The sequence below is a fragment of the Schistocerca nitens genome, chromosome 7, assembly GCF_023898315.1.
Source record: "Schistocerca nitens isolate TAMUIC-IGC-003100 chromosome 7, iqSchNite1.1, whole genome shotgun sequence".
In the NCBI taxonomy this organism is placed as follows: domain Eukaryota; kingdom Metazoa; phylum Arthropoda; class Insecta; order Orthoptera; family Acrididae; genus Schistocerca; species Schistocerca nitens.
This window is the reverse complement of record NC_064620.1, coordinates 358,262,902-358,285,063: the sequence shown is the minus strand read 5'-3', so window position 1 is coordinate 358,285,063 and position 22,162 is coordinate 358,262,902. Positions and strand designations below refer to the sequence as shown.

The 22,162-nt window shown below is 37.5% G+C and overlaps 1 protein-coding gene across 2 annotated transcripts in view; it reads left to right on the top strand.

Annotated features, from left to right (window-relative positions):
- LOC126194986 (stress-induced-phosphoprotein 1) overlaps window positions 1-14,054 on the top strand; it is a 52,104-nt gene extending 38,050 nt beyond the window's left edge. For both annotated transcript variants that reach the window (XM_049933402.1, XM_049933403.1), the window contains exons 7-11: window positions 213-390; window positions 9,815-9,976; window positions 10,113-10,216; window positions 13,086-13,249; window positions 13,357-14,054. In XM_049933402.1, coding sequence (XP_049789359.1) covers window positions 213-390; window positions 9,815-9,976; window positions 10,113-10,216; window positions 13,086-13,249; window positions 13,357-13,429 — 681 coding nt within the window. In that variant the 3' untranslated portion in view covers window positions 13,430-14,054. The remainder of the gene's footprint in view (window positions 1-212; window positions 391-9,814; window positions 9,977-10,112; window positions 10,217-13,085; window positions 13,250-13,356) is intronic.
- Window positions 14,055-22,162: the final 8,108 nt, after the last annotated feature.

Below are 22,162 nucleotides of genomic sequence, written 5' to 3'. Positions count from 1 at the left end.
TTCTTACTTTGCTACTGGCAGTTGTGTGCTGCTGTTCCACAGAAAGTCCAATTCCTGGATTTACAGTAACAATACTTATTTTTGTTGTCACATTCATCAACTGTGAACTAATGCTGGAATTAATACTGCTTGCTTTGCATGTACTAGTCAATTTGTAAATACACAAAATGTAACAATTTTTTCACTTCTTTGTCTCGTGATATCATTTTCAGGACCTGTACAGTGCAAAAACTGCATTTGAGAAATCCATGTCGGAGTTCAGGAACCCTGAGGTGAAGGCTTTGCTTTCAAATGTGGAGAGAGAGATAAAGGAATTAGAGCGAAAGGCATACATTGATCCAGCTAAAGCTGAAGAAGAGAAGGAGAAAGGAAATGAACTCTTCAAAAATGGTATGTTATAAAGTTACATTATTATTGAAGGAGATGTTTATCTCTATTAATGTTAATACAGAATGACTTATAGAGGTACATTAGTTATTATGGCAGCAGTCGCATGCTTTTGATTGTGAATTTTTAAACCCTTATCAACAAGTTTTTCACAGATTATCTTCCAAAATATTAATCAGTTTTATTTGAATATCCCTCATAAAGATTGCAACTAAAACCATGAATATATTCATGTATAGCAAAACTCAAAAGTTTGAGAAAATTAATTGTTCTCGTAGTTCCAACATAGATTGGAAACTAACCCACAGATTTGACAAAAACTGAAGTGTTTACTCCGTGTGGTATGCACAAAAGCAAAGAATAACAAGAGCTTTATAACAACTAGGGATTGGTGCTGCCTTTGCAATATTTTGGAATTATCTCCTCAATACTTACAATGTGGAACTCAAATAAATTCTTCGTACTATGTTTAATATTGTTGAGGAAAAATACATTTTAAATAAAGTTCACATTTTGGAACTGTTTCTCCCCCCCCCCCCCCCCCCAGGTGCTCACCTTGTCAACTCTGTCCATTCTGTTTTTCTACACTGCAGCTGGTTTTGATTTTGTCACCACTCCATGTTTTGTGCTCTGTCAGTTCCTGAAGTTTGTAAATAGTAATCAAAATATAAAAGTCTCTCATATTTCTATGGAATTGCTGTTATTTTCCATCTCTGAAAGGCAGCAGTTCAGCTCTTCTAAAGCTTTGTTACAAAATGGAAATATGTCTTCCGAGATGGCCTTGAGTTCAGTATATCTCCTGCAAGAAACAAGTCGGGCAGTCCATTGGGGTGAAGAAGTGTAGTATTTAGGTCAATTTTATGCTGGTCATCATGTAACTGGATGTCAAAACATTCCACAGTGCATTTAAAATGGCGCTATTCACACAGCCGACCAATGTAACGAAATAGAATGTGACAGATAGAATTACAAAGAGTTTTGGGAAGAAAGTATTGGTGTTGGTATTAGTGGGGAGACAGTGAGTTGTCTGTCTGTTTTGGAAATTAACCTATTCTCACTGTTTTCACTCAGATTATGGTACTAGATTTTATGCTTTTATCCTAATAATTTCTATTTTATAGTTTGCTCTCTTATCTTCTTTTACACACATTGCAACGGTTGCATAAAATGTTGGATATTTTTCCTGTGAGTGTTCCCTCCCCCCCCCCCCCCCCCAAAAAAAAAATGATGTTAAATACCAGGAATAGAAAAAAATATTTTAATTTTAAAATACCTGTTAAATCCAACCGATAAAGTTACTTTTTAATGATACACTGTGGAAAATTCTTCAGAATAAAGCATCGCCATAACTTCGAAGCTAGCTTCCGAGATATTATGCTGCTGATTCATCAACACTTAGCTATAGTGTAAAAGTAGGTTCTCTGAGTATATCAGAACATCAGACTGTCTATGAGGTGCGACAATAAAGTAATGAGACTGATGTGGGAAAAAAAAATGTTGCTTACCGTTTTAGTAAAGTTTAGTGTTGTCTCCTTCAAAGTATTTCCCTTCTGATTGCATACACTTTTTCCAGCGCTTCTGCCATTGATGGTAACATTTCTGGAACTCATCTTCTGTAATATCCTCCAAGACCCTCGTCACAGCTTTTTGGACGTCTTGTGTTGTTTGAAAATGGTGTCCCTTGACCGCCGTTTTGACTCTTGGAAATAGAAAAAAGTCACATGGAGCGATATCTGGTGAATAAGGTGGCTGTGGTAGTACTGAAATTTGTTTTGAGCTTAAAAATTGCTGTACTGACAGCAGTATGGGATAGCGCATTATCGTGATGCACAATCTTCAGTTATTATTAGACGAACCATTTCTTGATTGATGTTCAGTTCTTCTGCAATCATTTTCACGGATGATCTTCGATCAGATCATAAGAGTTCACGCATCCCGGCCAAGTTGACATCCGTCTGTGAGGTTGGTGGTCATCCACTGCGGTCTTCATCTTCAACATTCATTCTGCCTTCACTAAACATTTTATGCCAACGAAAAACTTGAGCCCTTGACATAATCTCCTCTCCAAAAGCCTTCTGAAGCTTACCGTAAGTTGTCGCATTTTCACCCAATTTAACGCAAAAAGAAATTGCATGCCGTTGCGCAATATTATGTGGTTTCATTTCTGTGACGAGAGACACAAATACATATTAACTTATTACAGCACAACTCACGACTGATTAGTTGCATCAATGTGCTGCTTGGACTAGAAGCAGCTTATAGACCAAGGTCAAAGATATTGTGCCTACGCAAGCCTGCAGAGTTGCCACATCTTGCAAAGAAAATTAGTCTCATTACTTATTGTTGCACCTCGTGTACAGTAATCATTGATAAGAGATCATCTTAGGGTTGAACCAAGAACTCATTTTGATATTCCAGTGCATGTGTGGCCGAAGAAACGGTTGACAGACTTAAAGTTGTAAACACAGTCTACATGGACTGGTAGTGTGTCATTCAAAAGCTTCACCAAAAATTACTTTTTCAAAAATAATGATGTTATCTTCGAGCTTGTTTAACATGGAATAGAATTAATTGAAAATAGGTTATTTTAAAAACTCTAATGTCCCAGGAGGAGCGGTCCATATTCAGAGATATGAAAGGAGTGATCATTTGAAGCAAGAAAGTCAAGTTAACATGGGCGCTAAAAGCATAGTGGAAAAGCTATGAGTATGTGTTCAGTAGAAGAGATGTTTCACAGTGGCAAAGATGAAAAGCGCTCGTAGGGTCATTCCATGCCAAGTGGTGTAGAGGTTCCCACGTGAGCATCACTGAGTTTGATAAAATTTTGTGTAACACTCACATCTGCGTGTGCATCCGCGCATACATGTGCATAGCTCAAACGTGTTGTTGTTGTTGTGCAAAGGAAACTGTTTGCAGAGAATGCAGGTCTTTCTGCTACAGTTTCTTACTGTACGTGGGTAAGACAAAAAATGTTGTCAATAGTTTTATTTATTACACATCTTAAAGTGGTGTTGTGTGTTTGTTCGGGTAAAATGAGATGTTGTGCAACATAACACACTCTTTTTGGATGATTTTATGGCAATAAAAATTCATTTCAAGTTGATTAATGTATAAAGGGAGTATAAGCCTTAATTTATAACAGTTACAGAATAGATGACTAAATTCAAAACAGGCTGTATTACTCACATAAGTTTAACCATGTATGTGTCCAAAAACTGGAAACACAATTACAGCTGGAAAGTACGTGATAGAGTACTCCAAAATTGACAATTATGGTATACATTATAACTGACATTGTAGCCATGACATGAGTAATTCATTATGGCTTTTTGCTATAGTTTGATAAGTCTAGTAAAAGCAAGAAAAAATGATTGTTCCGTAAACAGCTCACTTACACCCCGACAGTCTTGTTTGTGTCTTGCACAGTTATCCTTCAGCGTTTTCATCTCACTGGAAAAAAAAGTTTCTGTCGAACTCTACAAAATAATTGTTGACTGCAAATATCACTTCCTCTTTTGATGAAAATTTCTTCCCAACAAGCCAAAGTTGTAAGAAAGGGAACAGGCAGAAGTCATTTGGGGCAAAGTCTGCTGAATAGGATTGATTAGGTACCAATTCAAAAGCTAGTTCCTGCACTTTTGGCATTGTTATTGCTGATGGTGAAAGAGCACTTTCTTGCATTCCAAGCTTGGTCTTTTTACAGCCAATGCAAGTTTCAGACAATCTATCAACAGATCACAATAGGGTCCAGTTATGAAATGAAATGCCCTGTGGCTAGGGCCTCCCGTGGGGTAGACCATTTGCCTGGTGCAAGTCTTTTGAATCAACGCTACTTTGGCGACTTGTGTGTCGAATAGGGTCAAATTATGATTCTGCCTTTTTCTAAGTAATTCATGATCATCATTTCTTGAGAATCCCAAAGAAACACTCGATCACCTGAATAGCTGACAAAATGCTCTTTGCCTTCTTTCATGCATTTTCACCAATCTTTGTCCACTGTTTTGACTGCTGTTTTGAATTTGATGTTTAATCTTGGATGCCAGTTTCATCAACAGTCACAAATCGGTGCCAAAAAATTGTACAGTTTGTGATTAAATATATCCAGACATTGTATTGAAATATTGTACCGAATATGCTTTTGGTCGACTGAGCAGGTGTGGACCCACCTTGCAAAAAGCTTCTTCATGACCAATTATCCATGCAGGACAATATGCACTCACTCAGTTGAGGTGCCTACAGCCTCAGCAAATTCATAAATTTTTATTCAACGGTCTTGCATTACCACGTCATGGATTTTGTCTGTAGTTCCTTTGAGGTAATCTCAGCTGGCTGGCTGGAGCACGCTTCACCTTCTGTGCTTGTACAACTGTATTTAAAATACATTAACACAAAAATTGTGATGCAGAATCCACATGAACTTCATCCAATTCAGTTTTGATTTGTTTGCCACTCCAAACCTTCAAATGAAAATGTTTAATAACACAATGAACTGTACACTGTATTATTCAAGCTCTGTGTACAATTGTTAGAATAGTCAACCATGAAGGCACAACATAAATGTTCCGTTCTTTCATGGAAATTTACCAGGTTTACCAAACCACATTTGTAAGCTTTGTGTGCCATGGATGAAAGTAAAACTGAATTTCTCATTGATATTGTAACTGAAGAACATAATAATTTATCTCAAAGCCCTGCCAATACAATTTCTTTATTGGGCAAAACAGTTCCATTAACATTAAGAATAGAGGCAATACTCAACAAGATATGTTCTTAATATATGCTGCAGTACAAAGTAGATCCTGAGGATTGGGCAGGATCAGTTGCAATACCATTTATACAGGAAAGACAACAGAAAAGATTGTCACATATAGGGGCACAAAGCTATAAACAGCACCTTATACAACCACTGTTAAAATTATTATGGGGTGCATGATCACAACTAACAAGTCCCTTTCAGCAGATGAGCAGCTTAGTTTCAGGAAAGGACATTTTTGTAGTGACTTTGTATTCACAGTACCGTCCTAACGGTCGGGAGTGCGGTGTGCTGACCACACGCCCCTCCTTATCCGCATCCTCCTCGGAAGATGACACGGCGGCCGGACGGTCCCGGAAGGGCCACTTGTGGCCTAAAGACGGAGCTTTTTTTTTTTTTTTTTTTTTTTGTATTCACAGTGAATAATTGGTTCAGAAGAAATTGCTGTTCACTTTAGAAATCTGTATTTTATTCAGTGATGTAGAAAAGCATTTGACAAAAGTTGTGCCCAAGCCTTGAAAGTTATGAAAGAGAAAGCCTATCCATTTGGTGTAACAGAAGTCATAAGGGCCTTGTGTATGGAAACTTAACATCTGCGTTGGAGTTGGGGGTGGTGATCCACTGATGCATTGTAGATCATGGGTTTAGACTACAGTACCGCTATCGGACATACAGTTGGCTGTGTATCTACTCTTCAGCTCACTTTGAAATTGGAACTGGAGATATCCATCAATAAACTAAGATAATAGCATTCAGAGAGGAATATCCAGTCAATTCAAATATTGTAATTGGCGTGAACATAATTGAGCAGGTTAGCAAATTTAACTACTTGGCATGCTTGATTTCCTGTGTCCAAGATCTGAGAAATAGTTTAAGAAATCCCAACTGATGTGTAACAGTATAATCAGAAGTCATGAATGAGATTTTACATAGCGATTATAATGATTGCAACGTTAATGGTTTCGCTGGTTGAACTTTGGAAAGGAAGGAGAAGAGAGCTATTGAAACGGGAAATGACATTTCTGAGAAAAGTATTGGGGTGGAGAGGGAAGGGGTAATAATTCAGACACAAAATAAGAAAATTGCACATCAAACAGGAATTAAAGATATTTTATATAAGTTAAGAGGTCGAATAATAAGTACACTACTGGTACGAGGACCTCTGCCAAAGGGGAGGCCTGCAGAAAAGGCTTTGCTGTTCAAATTGCCTGCTCAGAGACATATTGGACATACGTGGTAGAGATGGATGACATTGGTATTTTATTAGATTTTTAAAAGAGGTAAAGAAGTAATTACCCTAATTAACTTTGTAAATAGATTAGCAATAGTTTAAATAAGTTGTTCATAACCTTAAAAGAAATCGTGCAGTGGATGAAAGTGTTGATTCATTGAACAATATTACATGTCCCTGAAGAAAAAACTGCAAACAGCCACACTTTTTTAGTGAATAATTTATTCCTTTGTAACTATAGTCGGATTTAAAAAGTAGTCTGCACCTGACATTTGAGCCGGCCGCTGTGGCCGAGCGGTTCTAGGCGCTTCAGTCTGGAACCGTGCGACCGCTACAGTTGCAGGTTCAAATCCTGCCTTGGTATGGGTGTGTGTGATGTCCTTAGGTTAGTAAGGTTTAAGTAGTTCTAAGTTCTAGGGGACTGATGACCCCAGGCGTTAAGTCCCTTAGTGCTCAGAGCCATTTGACATTTGAGGTTCAAAGGAGTGGCACCGTCTTGTCAAGTATTGTCTGCAGGCTGCAGCCAAAACTCAGGTAAAAAAAAAATTAAGATTCACGTACAATATAAATCATTTTATAGTTTCTGAGCGTGTCAAAAATCTGTTCATAATTTTAATTCTGTTCAAAGTTAAGTAATTTTTTTAAACAAAACTTCCTCATTTGTAAACAGCTTCAGGCTTATCATGTCCTATCTCAAAAGCTATTGAACTAATTCGTAAACATTTTTCGTTGGAAACAACTCTTTCTGAAGGTGGGTATTGTATTGCATTTACTGTATGGAAGATTCTAAAAATGGCATTTTTATGTAACTGTTTCAACATTTAACTTCTAGCAAATGTGAAGTTTAAAAGTCTTCATTTCTCCACAAAAATCACATAAAAATTCTGAAATTCAGTCAAGTTATTGAACTCAGTAGTACCTCAAAGCATTTCAATAATATTTTCAAACAATTGAAACTCCAGGTCATGCTATCTACAACAGAGGAAAAGAGTAGATTGTTACTCACTGTGAAGTGAGTTGCAGACAAGCACAAAAAAGTGTTACATGTTTAGGTTTTGGCCAAAGCCTTCTTCAGAAAAGAAAAGGAAACACACACACACACCATTCATTCATTCATTCAAACAAGCAAAGACACCTCAAGGAGTATACAGGGTCTGTGAGGCATGGCAAGATGGCCACCAGGGGCTGCATCAGAAGACTGTGGGACAGGGAGTCAGACGTGGGAGGGGGGGAGTGGAAAAAGAGAGGAGCAGGGAAGGGGAAAGACGGGCAAGTGTGTTGGCAGAGGGCGGTACACAAGGAGGGTATGGGATGTGAATAGGGAGGTGGTGAAAGGACAGAGGGAGCAGAAACTATTGGGTAGATGGTGTGGGGACAGTAGGTTACAACAGGTTGGAATCACTATAATTTTACAAGCAATGAATGTGTTGTAAGGATAGCTCCCATCTGCGCAATTCGGAAAAGCTGGTAGTGGATGGGAGGACCAGATGGCCCAGGTTGTGAAGCAGCCATTGAAGTCAAGCATGTTATGTTAAGCTGCCTGGTGTGCCACAGGGTGGTATATTTTGCTGTTGGCCACAGTTGGGTGGCAGCTTTATATCCTAGTGGACTGCTGGTTGGTAGTCACACAAATATAAAAAGCTTGCAGTGATGCTAGTATATGACATGGCTGATTACACAGGTGGGATAGGATAAGCCTGTGACAAGAATCGAATAGTAAGTACTGGGTGGGTGGATTGGCAAATCTTGCACTTGGGTCTTCCCTGTGGCAAGGGGTTGGGATTGGAAGAGGTATAGGGATGGACTAGGATGTTGCGAAGGTTGAATGGATGATGGTACATCACTTTAGAAGGAGTGAAAAGAAGCTTTGGTAGTATCTCCTTAGTTTTAGTGCATTATGATAGATAGTTAATCAAACCCCTGTGGTTCAGTTGTTCTAGTCTGGTGTGATATTGGGTGACGAAGGGGGCACTTGTTTGTAGCTTGTTCTTGGGTGGGTGGGGTTGCCTGTGCTGGAGGGTTTGTGAAAGGGGTGTTGTCATGAGAGATTGTTTTAGGACTAGTCCTAGGGGATGGTGCCTGTCTGTGAAGGCCTAGATGAGACTTTCAACATACTGGGCAAGGGACTGCCTGGAATGCCCCTTCAGATGATGGAGAGCAAGGGACTCAGTTTCAGAGATGTATTGTATGTAGCAGGGATTCGACACTAGCAGTATCTTTCAGAGGAAGCAGAGGTGATTCTGGGATGCCTGTGCCTTGGAGACGCGTTTTTGCAATACGAGGTTTGTGAGGGCCAGGTACTGGCTAAATCTGAAAACTTGAAGGTTATTGTGAAAGGAGGGGTGGGATCCATAGAAATGAAGTTTTATGGTTAGGACGTTGGGGGGACTCCCATGGTTTAAGCATCATTTAAGGAACAAGATGTCAAACTGGATTTTAGCCAGGGAAATTGATACATTTCTGATCTGGTGCTGACAGACGGATCTAAAGGCCCACTGTGGTAGGGATGGCAAAGGAGAAACAGCAGTGATGCAGAAATGGACAAATGAAGGTATTATATGCTTGTGATAACTAGTTTAAATTGGACTAGTTTTGGCTTGAGCCCACCAACAGGCAGTAGCGAGGATTTCTTATGTAAATTTCACATATCAAATTTCATGGCAAAATAAATAATTCATTTAATAAGTGTGGCTGGTTTCAGGATGTTAACCAACCCCCCACCCCACCCCACCCTGCCAGATGGTTATGAAAACAGATATAGCATTCTCAAACTATCGTGGCTAAAATAAAATGTAACTATATTGTGGAACTGATTAGCTTAGCTGTACTATCTACCACATTGTTCACATAAGATACAAAAACAATAATCTGACGGCATATGTTCACTATTTTTAGCCTGTGCAGGTCTGTCTGTCTTTCTTTCTTTCTTTCTTTCTTTCTTTTGTTTTTCCCATAGAGGAATTTGCCATGCACAGATAATTCTGGTGAATCCAAGTTATTAGTTTAATCGATATTGTTTTGATGTACAGAAGAGTTTTGGTAAACATGGGTGTTCATTAGTAGTGTACCTTGAGGGAAGCATATTGCAGGCAGAAATGGATCACAAACATTCTTAGCAAACTGAAAACACAAATAGTCATTGTTGTGTTGCTTGAGGCTTTCCTGACAGAGTAGTTGTAGAAATGGTTCTCGGGTGATATACCAGATGTGTTGGGAAGGTGGCAGCTGCGTCGATGAATGAAATACTGTATTTCATGATATCTGACATCACATCCAAGAACCATTTCTACAATTGTCATTTTTGTCAGAAGTTGGTTTTGTTGTAATGTAAAGCTATAATCATTACACACTTAATGACATATTGAAGCTGAGTTTTTGGAAAGATTGTTTTATCTTCTGTATACTATTGACATATTTATACACAAAATGAAAAATTTCCACAGGCAATTATGCAGAAGCTGTCAAACACTACACAGAGGCAATAAAGCGGAATCCTGATGATCCAAAACTATACAGCAACCGTGCTGCATGTTACACAAAACTTGCTGCATTTGACTTGGGACTAAAAGACTGTGAGAAATGTCTTGAATTGGATCCAAAGTTCAGTAAGTATTGGATGCTGGTTTTAAGATTTTTCAAATTTTTCATACTGCTCATAGTTTTAAGTTGATAGTGTTTTTAGAGACACTCTTGAAATTATCATCATTAATAATAATGTCCTAATTTCTTACTTCTTGATAGCTCGAGGTTGGATAAGAAAAGGTAAAATCCTGCAGGGAATGCAGCAATCTGGCAAAGCCATCTCAGCATACCAAAAAGCATTGGAACTAGATCCATCAAATGCTGTAAGTTAACCATAGCTGCTTTAATGTTATCTTAATAAGTGTATCATTAGTTAGCTTGTTTTTCTCTGTCCTCGAACCAAATGGTAGGAAGTTCCCTGCCTGCCTAACTAGCTGCATCATTTCTTCAGTGTGTGGTGCAATTATGTGCTAAATAAATCTCAGAAGTTGCAGCAGTCAGGCTTGGCTCATTTAAGTAATGAGTGATGTAACACAGTCAAATAAAATTTTCTTCTACTTCCTAGAGGGCAATTTCTTTCAAGAAATGTGACACAGTGAATTTATCGTTGAATCAGTTAGAAATGAATCTCAAGAAAAAGTATTGTGCTTAATTGATATTGATGTGAACCTGTGGTGTTATAATTAACTCCTTGAATGATGCCATCCTGATCACTTATAAATGATATTAGGTAAGATTTACTTGGTTACACAATTGCAACTAATTCCAGAAAATTGAATATGTAAAAACAGGTATTTAAAGTAGGCATAAGTTTCAGAAGGAATGTAAGTGCAAAAGTGAAAGAAAACATTTAATTGAAGCATATCACCATTGCCGTGCAATACGTCATCCAATGTATTAGATGCCTGCTAAAAATGATTCATTTTGTTTTGCGTAGAGGCTTACAGTGATAGTACATAGGAAGGTCAATTGATACAGTACTAACAAAATGAGTAGTCTGCCCACGTCCAGCCGTCCTGATTTAGGTTTTCTGTGACTTCCCCGAATTGCCTCAGGCAAATGCTGGGATGGTTCCTTTGAAAGGGTGCAGCCAGCTTCCTTCCCCATCATTCCCTAATCTGATGGGAGCAATGACATCACTGTTTGGCCCTCTCCCCAAAATCAACCAACTAACCGAAAACTCTGAAGACATTATTTCATTGAGAGGTGTTTTTAGAAACCTCCATAAACCCCTCCAAAGTCAGATAGATATCAAAATAAAGGAAAAACCAATGTTCTAGAACAAAGACTGGTAGGTGGCACCATCATTAATGTGAATGACACTAGTCTTGTTCTTCATTGTTAAAGAAAAAAGAATGTTTCCAGGAGATGTCAGTTACTGAAGCACAGTTGATGTAGTTGGGTGTACTACAAATTTCTAGTGTGTGAAGTGTAAAAAGCAAAACTTTTATGGGTGTTGATGATGTACAGGAGTTCCGGCGTTACGTTAAACAGTTATGTAGGAAACACAAATATTGCAGAACGAAAGAGGATTTTCACAAGAAACAAAAAATAATAGTGTGCAACATACTGCTTTCACCCAAGCCAGCTGTATGTGTTAGCTTAATACAAATGATACTGTTTGGACCATTAAAAAAAGACACATGATCTTACACCTTGCCCAGCAAAAGATAGTGTTTTGGTATCTCTGGTGACCAAACTAACTCACTCACCGGAGTATCCTTTTATTTATCGTGATATGTGATATACAGTGTCATGCTATTTTATTAATCTTACTATTCTCAAATCATGAGTTCAAAATTCCTGAGAGATTCAAATTGTGTACAGAACCAGTACCCAGATCCAGAAGCAGACCTTTTGCAGCCAGTGCACTTACGAGCTTAACATCCACGCGCGACTAAAGACTCAGTCTCACAGCTTTACTTTTGCCAGTACATCTTCTACCTCCCAAACTTCATAGAAGCTCCACTGCATATCTTTCTGGGCTAAGGCTCCTGGAAGAAGAGAGATTGCAGAGCAGAGGATTACGAGTGAAACATTCATTCTTGAAGCAATGCCCCTAGGCTGTTACTAAGCCATTTCTCTGCAATACCTTTCCTTCCAGAAGTGCTAGTCTAGCTAGATATGGAGCTTCTGTGAAGTTTGGTAGGGTAAATGAGAGGTCGTGAGTCATTCCTGAACAAGTTAGTCAGAGCGTTATCCATGATATGCAAGGTTCTGGGTTCTATCCTTGTCTTCAATCAGCCAGGGAGTTACAGAAACACACCATCTGCTGCAGGGTGAGAGATTCAGTCATAAATAATGGGTTATATAATGAGATTATGTTCATATTTTAAATACCAAAGTATGGTACAGATGGTATTCCAGTTGTACATGGTGAGCACTGTTTACACGTGTAGTTTGAACAATGTGCTAACAAACTTGCTGCCACACTGTCTTGCCTCAACAACAAAATTGAGGATCCCTTTTTGGCTAGAGAATAGAAAATCGAGTGCAGAATAAAACAATTCACGAATTACGCATAAGCTATACAATGTTTTGCGTCTGTCAAGCTAAAAGAATCTAGTTCCCATTGTCAGTTTCCGCGTCTTTCTTACTTTTCAAATAACCCGTTTGTGATAATCCGATGGGGTGTACCTTCCTCTCATTCCTTACACCCCATGCTCCCCTCATCCCCCTCCATCACCCCCACTCCCATCTACTCTCCCTCCATCACCCCCACACCCATCTACTCTCCCTCCATCACACCCACACCCATCTACTCTCCCTCCATCACACCCACCCCCATCTACTCCTTCATGCCCCCTAACACCTTGCTCCCTCCTCCTTGCCCTGCCCCCCTTCTCCTCGTCCCCGCACCCTCCTCTTCGCCCCTGCCTTCTCTCTTTTTTCTGTTTAATGAAGCAGTTTAACCAAACAAAATATGTCAAGTGCGTGAATACAGCAGTAGATTTATCCAGTCAGAAGTAAAATTGGGAACCTCTGCAAGAATAACAGTAAACTAACTAATGAGAATATTGAGTCAAAAATTTAAATAATTTGGCTAAAACATGTAACTAGTAATGTTTGAGGCTTGGCTAAGGTTTTTATTTTGTTTGCATAGTTTTGCATTTTAGTGCCGAGTAGACAAATGTGAAGTACAGTTTTGCTTTTCATTTTTACTGTTACTGATGAAATTAACCTGCTCAATAGGAAGCTATTGATGGCTACAGAACCTGTACAATGGCAGTAAACTCAAATCCAGAAGAAGTTCGCAAGAGGGCAATGGCTGATCCTGAAATACAAGCTATTATGCGAGATCCAGCCATGAGAGTTATTTTAGAGCAAATGCAGAATGATCCGAAAGCTCTTGCAGAGTAAGTGTACACAATTTCATATGGTTACATTTTTCAAAGTTGTTGTGAAATATTACAGCAGGATTCTTAATATTTTATTTACAAGTGATTGTTTTTTTTTTTTCCAGGCATTTGCAAAATCCTGAAATTGCCTCAAAGATTCAGAAGCTGTTGGAATCAGGATTGATTGCTATTCGTTGATGTAATGAGAGAGACTAATTTGCTCTGACTCATCCGTTTGATCTGCACAGGTGTTGTAACATCACCAGCGCTCAGTCATCTTCGCCTGAATTTTGTGCATTTATTGGCAAATAATGTAATTCTTGTATTGTCTATGTTTCATTGTATTTTTATATTCAGGATGTGTTATTTAGACGACTGATGAATGTTTAGAAAGCCATTTGACTATTTGTTTTACTGCCAGGTGCACAGATAATTTGTTACGAGCTAACAGAAGACAATGATAGTGTTTAATGACACTAGGAGAAGTTTTTTGATTTGTTAGTGAAACAGAGATGTTATGTGAACTTTAATTCCTACTGACACCATAAATTATTGGCATTATTATGTGACTGTTGAAAGTGCTAATTACTGTATTCTTTCAGAATACAAAATAAAATTTATAGGGGCATATGTTCCATGAAGGAGATAAGCCCTATACCTTTACATTATCTGTAGTAAGTTTTTATCAAATTTTTGTAATGCGAATGAGTTCATTGCTTCCTATGACCATCAGTTCAGTATTGGAGACAAGTAACAATGGTCTTAGTCTCATGGCACACCATTTATGACAATTTATTAAATAAATTACTGTTTATGATAAGAAGTTATTTATTTCATTAGCTATTACATTAGGCTGACAATGTCACCGTACACACAAATAATTATCGGAACAATTGTCTGCCTCTTATAACAGCAACAGCTCTCTCTCATTTCCTTTTTGTAGAAATTCTAATGTTTTGATATTCAGATGTTGTCTGTAAGGCTCTTTAAGTTACTTTAAATTACATCATGCTGTGAAAATACAGCAGAAAGTGTTCATATTCAGAATGTCTGTGATTAATACAACAGTTCTACAAGAGTAAAATATCAATAGCCAGTTATTAATTTTTAAAATTATAAGTGGCATTCTTAACTCTTCATATGTGTCACACATGCCGCCCCCCTCTTTATACGATGTTTTGTCTGTTGTATCTGGTCAATATATTTCAAGGTGAAGTAGGAGTGGAAAATGACCTCGACAATTAACTACTGCTGAAAACAGCTTTATCAATTTGGACAATAGGTTGTTCATGGTTATGGAAAGCCAGTGACTAAACCATATTGTTTAGAGACTGTTGTGGTCACCAATACAGCATTTAAAATAAAAGTAAGAAAAATGGACAATAATTAGTAAATACCTCTCCAAAGCATCATTTATGGAAGTGCCCAAAGATGACTCATCTAACATTATTATATAAACACTGGATACTACTTCTACAGCAGAAGTTCTTATATGACTGTTTGTGATATATGAAGAACATAGACGGTTTACAAAATTAAGTTTAGTCATTCTACGCACTCTGATTCTAGCCATACAGCAAATTAAATGCAGGCAGTTTTTCCTTCCATTATTTCATAACGAGAAGCCCTCTTCACTTACTCCCTTTGTTCCTTACTTTAAATCAGAGGAAATCGTTCTGCCATTAGCTGGATAGTACAGCATTTTGATGTTTTTTTTTTTTTCCTACAAAATAGTCTATTATAAATAATCCTGTGACTGTATAGCTATGAGCTCTGTCCTATGAAATTTGGGTTCTTTAGCCATAAGGCATAGTTGTATTTTTAACTGTGTAAATTTGTTCCGCTCTAGGATTACTCAAGTGGACAGGTAATAGACTGGCTCTACCACATTCTGGGCAGTACATTTTGGCAATTACAGAGACGTTTTTGTGAATTTAGCTATAGTTACACATACATTCTCATAACACTAGTTTGATGTTATAAGAAAAGAAACGACAACCTTGAAACATTTGGTTCCATTAAAAATACTTTACTCTTTTGGCCTAAAAGGTTAATATGGGTTAATATGTCCTAGAAGTTTCACTTTATCCTCATCCTTCATAGTGGAGTGACATTTTCAGCATTGGATGGTGAACTGAATTTCAGATTAAATTTCCATTAAGTGATGTCTTTGCATGAAGAATAGGATGAGAAATAGATTATGCATAGCAAACCCAAAGCAATGCTGAAATTGATGAAGATAAGTTTTAGAATTTTGTGCGACTATTATCTACACTATTCCAGATGTCATTGGGGGGGGGGGGGGGGGGGCTATAAGTATATTGTGACTTAGTCTGCTATAAAGAGGAAAGGGCATAGAAGTTTCATAGAAGCATTCCGTACAAGAAATTGACTTACATTTTGGTAGACTGCAAGTGCCTGCACTTACGAGGAACTGAAGTTCAGTACAACTATTTCACTTCAGGGTTTTGGAGCAGATAATTTCTGATGCCCTTTTTATGATTCTGCATTGTCTAAAAGGCTACATTATGGCTGAGGTATACCAAAATATTTTTTACAGTGACATACCAACTATAGTTTAATTTTACAAAATTTATTTGGTGTCATTTTTGCTATCTGACATTACAGTTACTTGTACCAATGGAAGTATGAAATGCTGCCTTAGCTATTTCTTCATATGTAGTTCAGGAGTTGATAGAGCAGCAATTGTGTGCTCAGTAACTTAATGGTAGAGGAGATGTTAAACACTTCTGTCTCTATATCAGTTTCTCTGTGACATATTCAACAAAACATCGTTATGGTAAGTTTTGTTTTTCAGCTGATGGTTGGGGATGAAGATGTGTCCCTTTTGTTTGAATATAGTTTCCTACTATTCAGTCTGTTTTCAGCCTTTGGTTGTCTGTGTTCACATGACCATCAAATGAGTTAATGGAGAAACAGTGAGAATGAGTACTTTTTTAACATAATGTGTACTTTTGAGGGGGGGGGGGGGTGCTGTACAAATAAGCATAGTCTCCTGTATTCACTGTTCATTGTCCATGTCTTCCAATTGTGTGAAGCTGTTCTCTCTGCAGTACTAGAAGCCACTAATAATATGCTAAGCTTTGCACCAGTAGCTTGAGAATTAGAGATTATGAACTATTTAGTTACATCTAACAAGTTGTGTTTAATGTCATGTGCTGGCCGGAGTGGCTGAGCGGTTCTAGGCGCTACAGTCTGGAACCGCGCAACCGCTATGGTCACAGGTTCGAATCCTGCCTTGGGCATGGATGTGTGTGTTGTCCTTACGTTAGTTAGGTTAAAGTAGAACTAAGTTCTAGGGGACTGATGACCTCAGAAGTTAAGTCTCATAGTGCTCCGAGCCATTTGAACTATTTTTAATGTCGTGTGTTGCTATTGCAGATTCATCATGAACATTTACTCATAGAGGTACCGTGATACCTCTGTAATATCTGAGAAAGTGTGGACATACAATCTAATGGACACTTGATTTCTTGCATTTTATCCGGACTCTTGCAAATGCGAGGAAAGATGTTTTATTGTACTGTTCATGAAGACTACCATTTTTGTGCCAAGTCTTTAAACACTGGTAACCATTTTTAGGACCCTTTTCTAGTAAGCGAACATTAAAATATTTTTTGTGGATGGTTCTGTCTGTTCCACTACTAGTCTTTCCATTGCACAAAACATTAACTAGAAACATAGAAGCATCATAAATACAACAATGAGTATACCCTAGGCTCAAAAATTAATCTATGTATCTTAATGCAAAGAATAAACTACACGAAAGTGAAATTACAAGCTTTTTTGGAACAGACAGAAAACATAATGTTTCTGTTTTCCTTTCATGATACACACCCTTCCCTAAATTACAAAAGGATTAAAAAGATGTTGCATAAAAATGAGTTACTTCACAAACAAATAAAATGTCTGTCCTAGTAGTAGCAACAAACGGAATAAATGAAAGCAACCAGATCTTATAAAGTACATACATCCAGACTGTGCCTGCTTTAACAGAGACATCATGGTAGCTCCTACAATTCAATGTACACCATAATGTACCATGCAATGGTAGCAAATTACGAGACAGTACTAATCAGCTTAAGCCTGTAACATCCAACCTACAGCCACGAAACTACGCATATTACCTGGGGACCAAGGTGGAACTTTCACACTTTTATAGTTTTAAATAATGCGTTATTTAGAATAAGAGTAGTCGCTGGGATAAGGGGAGTTGTGGGAATGAAGAGCTAACATCTTGCAAAGTGAACCGAATGATGCAAATGTAAACACAAAATAAAATAAGTAAAGAAATGTGATTTAATGCTCACAATAATAGCTGACTCTCCTAATTTATTTGTAATTTCTAACTTTTACATTTGCCTGTTTCAGAAGAGAAGTTTAATGAAAAATTTTTTTAAATTTAATTTGGCCAGCTATGGAATGCATACAACTTGAAGACTTATCCTGTCTCTTTCTTTCGTTCTTCCCAGTACTTCATTTTCTCGCCAACTGCTTGTCTCTGCTCATCTGTACACACTCTTGGGGCGAGGTTTTGGCTCATCTACTTCATAGTTTGCGTTTTTATCAGTAGCCTGAAGTGATTCATGTCACATATTATTTCTTCTGTAACACCTATTTTGTTGGCATCTTTCTTTACTGCTTCTATCCATCCTACAGTTTTTTCAGCTTTCTAACATAATTAAAAATGTTCTTTGTAATCCGTGTTTCTTCTATTATTTTTAAATGTCCATAAAATTTTAGCCGTCTCTTTCTCATTGTATCTGTGATCTTTTCTGTATTTTTGTATAAGTCTTCATTTCTCCTTTTAATCCACCTATTTTCCTTGTTTTTCTCAGGACCTAGAATTTTTTAGTATTTCTCTCTCTTTTTTTTTTTTTTTTCCTAGTTCTCTTAATTCGCCTTTCTTATTCAATGTTAGGCACATTGATCCATACGTTGCTTGTGTCCTAATAACTGTATTATAATGTCTAATCTTTGCTTGTATGGATATTGATTTCTTATTGTAGTTTTGTGTTAATTTATATGCAAATTCTAACTTTTTTATTCTTTCTTTATATGTTGTGTTATCCAGCCCATTGGCTTGGATCCATTCCCCCAGGTATTCGAATCTATACACTCTTAATTTTTCCATACTTTGTTTTCATAGACTTTTCTGTATTATGTTTGTGTTCTATGTACTCGGTCTTTTCATAGAATATTTTTAGCCTAGTCTTTTCAGCAGTCTCGTGTTAACAGATCAAGTGTAACTGTTGCGTCTGTTCAGTTTTCAGTTATCAATGCCATATCATCTGCAAATGCTAAACATTTCTTTTCAAATTTGTTCTTTCCTTGGCCCATGCTTATACCCTTTGTGCCTCTGTTGTTTAATGTGCTTTCCCATGTTTTTACTATTTTATCTAAAACCAAGTTAAAGAGAATTGGGGACAGTCTATTTCCTTGTCAAACTCCTGTTTTGATTTTGAATGGTTCAGAAATTTCGCCTTGAAACTTAATTCTTGATGTCGCATCTGTGAGCGTTTGTTCAACAAGTCTTCTGGTGTTTTCGTCTATCCCTGATTCATAAAGTATCTGGAATAGTGTTTGTCTGTCAACTAAGTCGTAGGCCTTTTTGAAGTCTACGAAATTAAATACTGTATTTTTATTTTGTATCACTCTTACTCTCAAAATTGTTTTTAAATTAAGAATCTGTTCTGCACATGCTCTACCTATTCTAAATCCTGCTTGATTATCTCCTATATTAGGTCCTGCTTGTTCCTTTATTGTATTTAAAAGTGCTTTAGAAAGCATTTTGTATGTCACTGGTAACAAGGATACGCCCCTGTAGTTGTTGGTGTTGTGTTTCATCTCTTTTTTTTTTTATGGAGAGGATGGAGCAATGCTTGTTTCCAGACACTGGGTATGATTCCTTTTGTCCAAATGTCTTTAATTACTTTGTGAATTTTCTGCCATACGGATAAGCCCCTAGTTTCCACATTTCTGCTACTATCCCATCCTCTCCTGGTGCTTTGTTATTCTTCAGTGCTTTGATAATCTTTTCTATTTCTTCTACTGTAGGTGGTTCCGATGGTGGATTTTCATGTTGTGGTTTTTTAAATTGCAGTCTTTCATTGGGCTCTTCACAATTTAATAGATTTTCAAAGTATTCAGCTAAAATTTGGCAGTTCTCTTTATTGCTTAAAATCATTTTTCCATTTTTATCTTTAAAATGTAAACTTGGTGACTGGAATCCTGTTAAATTTCTCTGAAAGTCTTATAGAAGTCTCTAGTGTTGTTCCTTTTAAAGTCTGAATCCATTTCTTCTAATCTGTCTTTGTCATATTTTCTTTTCACTGATCTGATGATTTTTGCTGTCTTTTTCCTTTCTTCTTTAAACTCTTACCAGTATTCATGTTTCTTATTACTGTTCCATTTTTCCATGCCTTTAGTCAATTGTCAATTGCTCCATCACACAGCTCGTTCCACCATCTGTGTCTGGGTAATCTTCGTGGTTGTCCCATTTCTTTAACTGACTCTAGCAGTGTTTCTTTAATTTCTTCCCAATCATCCATTTTTCTTGTGTTTAATATATCATAGAATTTGTCCTGATTTTGCATGAGAAATTTGCTGTTTACTCTTGGAAATCTTATTGGTTTTGGTTTAGGTTTGTTTGGTTGGAACATGGTCTTTATTTCAGTCAGATAATAGTCTGAGTCTGTTTAGGCCCTTCCTCACTCTGACGTCCAAGATTTCCTTGAAGTTGCGAGACGTTATTGCCACATGGTCCAGTTGATATTCACCTTGATTTGGATTAGGTGATACCCACATTTTTTTTCTTTCTTGCAAGTTTACTGTAAAATGTCGACATTAGTTATAGATTAAATTGTTTACAAAAATCTGAGAGTCTTTCCCCATTTCTGTTGGTTCTTGCATGTGCTGGATTATCTCCAACTACTGATTTAAATTTTATTTCTTTGCCAACTTGTGCATTAAAGTCACCCACTAAAATTTTTATATGTTCTCTTGGTAATATGGATGTTTTGTGCTAGCATTTCCCAAAAATCTTCCACTTTGTCAACATTTGTTCTGTTATGTTGGTGGATAGGTGCATATGCATTTATAATAGTGTAACATTTATTGCCTGACTTGAATGTCAGAATGAAATTCGTTCTGATGGGGAGCTAAAATTAGTTATTGATTCCGTAAGTTGCTGTTTGGCCATAAATGCTGTCCCTAATATAGTCGTAATACTGGAATTTTTAATGGCTGGCTTTCCTTTGTAGATCCTGTATCCACCTGACTCAAATGCATTTTCATCCACATACCGTGTTTCTTGAAGTGCTAATATAAGTATTTTGTGTTGATAGAGTGTGTGTGTTAGGTGTTTTAGTTTTCCAACTTTCATAGGTGTGTTGATGTTCAGAATCCTCAGTAGGTGTTTTTTCTTGGGTCTTATCTTTGAAGAAGTACTAGGAAGCTCCGACTCTTCCTTACGTGATGTTCTAGGCTCTCCAGAATCCAAAGGCCTAGTTGCACCGCCATGAATAGCGATGGAAGATTGGTTACTTCGTGGAGTAGTTTTCCTTTCGAAATTTACCATCATGTCTTAGGTTAAAGTTTGGTTTGGGGAAAGGTAGTTGAACCTTTCCATGATAAAAATTCAAGCATTTACCTTAGAATTATAAGTGAGGCCGCCACTAACATGTGGGACAGACGCCTTTTGTAGCCGCCCATTGTAGGAACAGACGCTAGAGTCTGGTGGTTTTATACAAAAGCCTGCCTCTTCCGCCGTTCTGATGATCTTCATTGCCGCCTTCACTGCCATTGAGGTCTTCACCGTTTCACTATTTAATGAGAAATATTAATACAAAATACAAAGAAGTAAAGAAATGGAAAAATGTATAGGTCAGAATGTAGTGTTTGCTTCTTACCCGGTAGATCACAAAGGCCACAATAAACTCTTTATCTGTATTTAGAGATGATAATTGCAATTCGTACTTTATTTAAACACATTAGGCCGTAGTAGCAACAGGTAAATCGCAATTCAAGGTGACAATGACAAGTTTGTCATTTTGGAAAGCATGTGTGTTGAGAAAAGTAGGAGGAGATAAAGAACTACTACAGTGCTCACAGTTATTATTTATGACAGTGCAGTGTGCAAATTACCCAGTTAATAAGCACTTTACAACGAATAAAATGGTATTTGTAATAAGATGATATGCAAAAGGGAATCTAGTATCCGTGACTAATAAGCTAGCTTCATAAAATATAGGTATACAGCTGGGTATCCATGATGCCCTTTTGCCTGTGATAGGACAACAGTCCCAGACATTAATTATGAACAAATGGAAGGTGAATGGAACAGACAATCATCTATTTCAGCAGTAACTGCATCTTCGTACATCAATCACACAGTAATAATTGGCAAAAATAATGAAAAACAGCAGTGACTGTATCTTCATACATCTATCCCACAATTATAATTGGTACACAATGACTGCAGGTGAAGTCAAGTAGGATAACACTTTCACTCACTTAAAAATTGCTTGACTGTTCTATCCTGTATAAACTTAACATCTTTCATTTGCTGGAAGAAGTCATTTCAAGGACTGCAATGACTGAAAGGGATTTTGCTCGGAAATGGCACACACACGGTGAGGTCAGTGTATAACCTAGGTCCATTTGAGGTAGTCACCTGGCACACATGCAGGCTAAACCTTGGCGCTTGGCGCAGCTGATTTTGAACCTGCCAAAAAATCCAACTGGATCGGTCAAGCCATGCAAGTCTGACTCTCCCCACAAACGGTAAGGTTGCTCTATGTCATTTGGACTTATGGTTTGTTCCGATGTGGTAACATTTAGACAGCAGTCCTGATCTGAATGTTGTCAACTCTGCCCGCAGCTTGTGGATAACTGTTGGATCCAGATCAA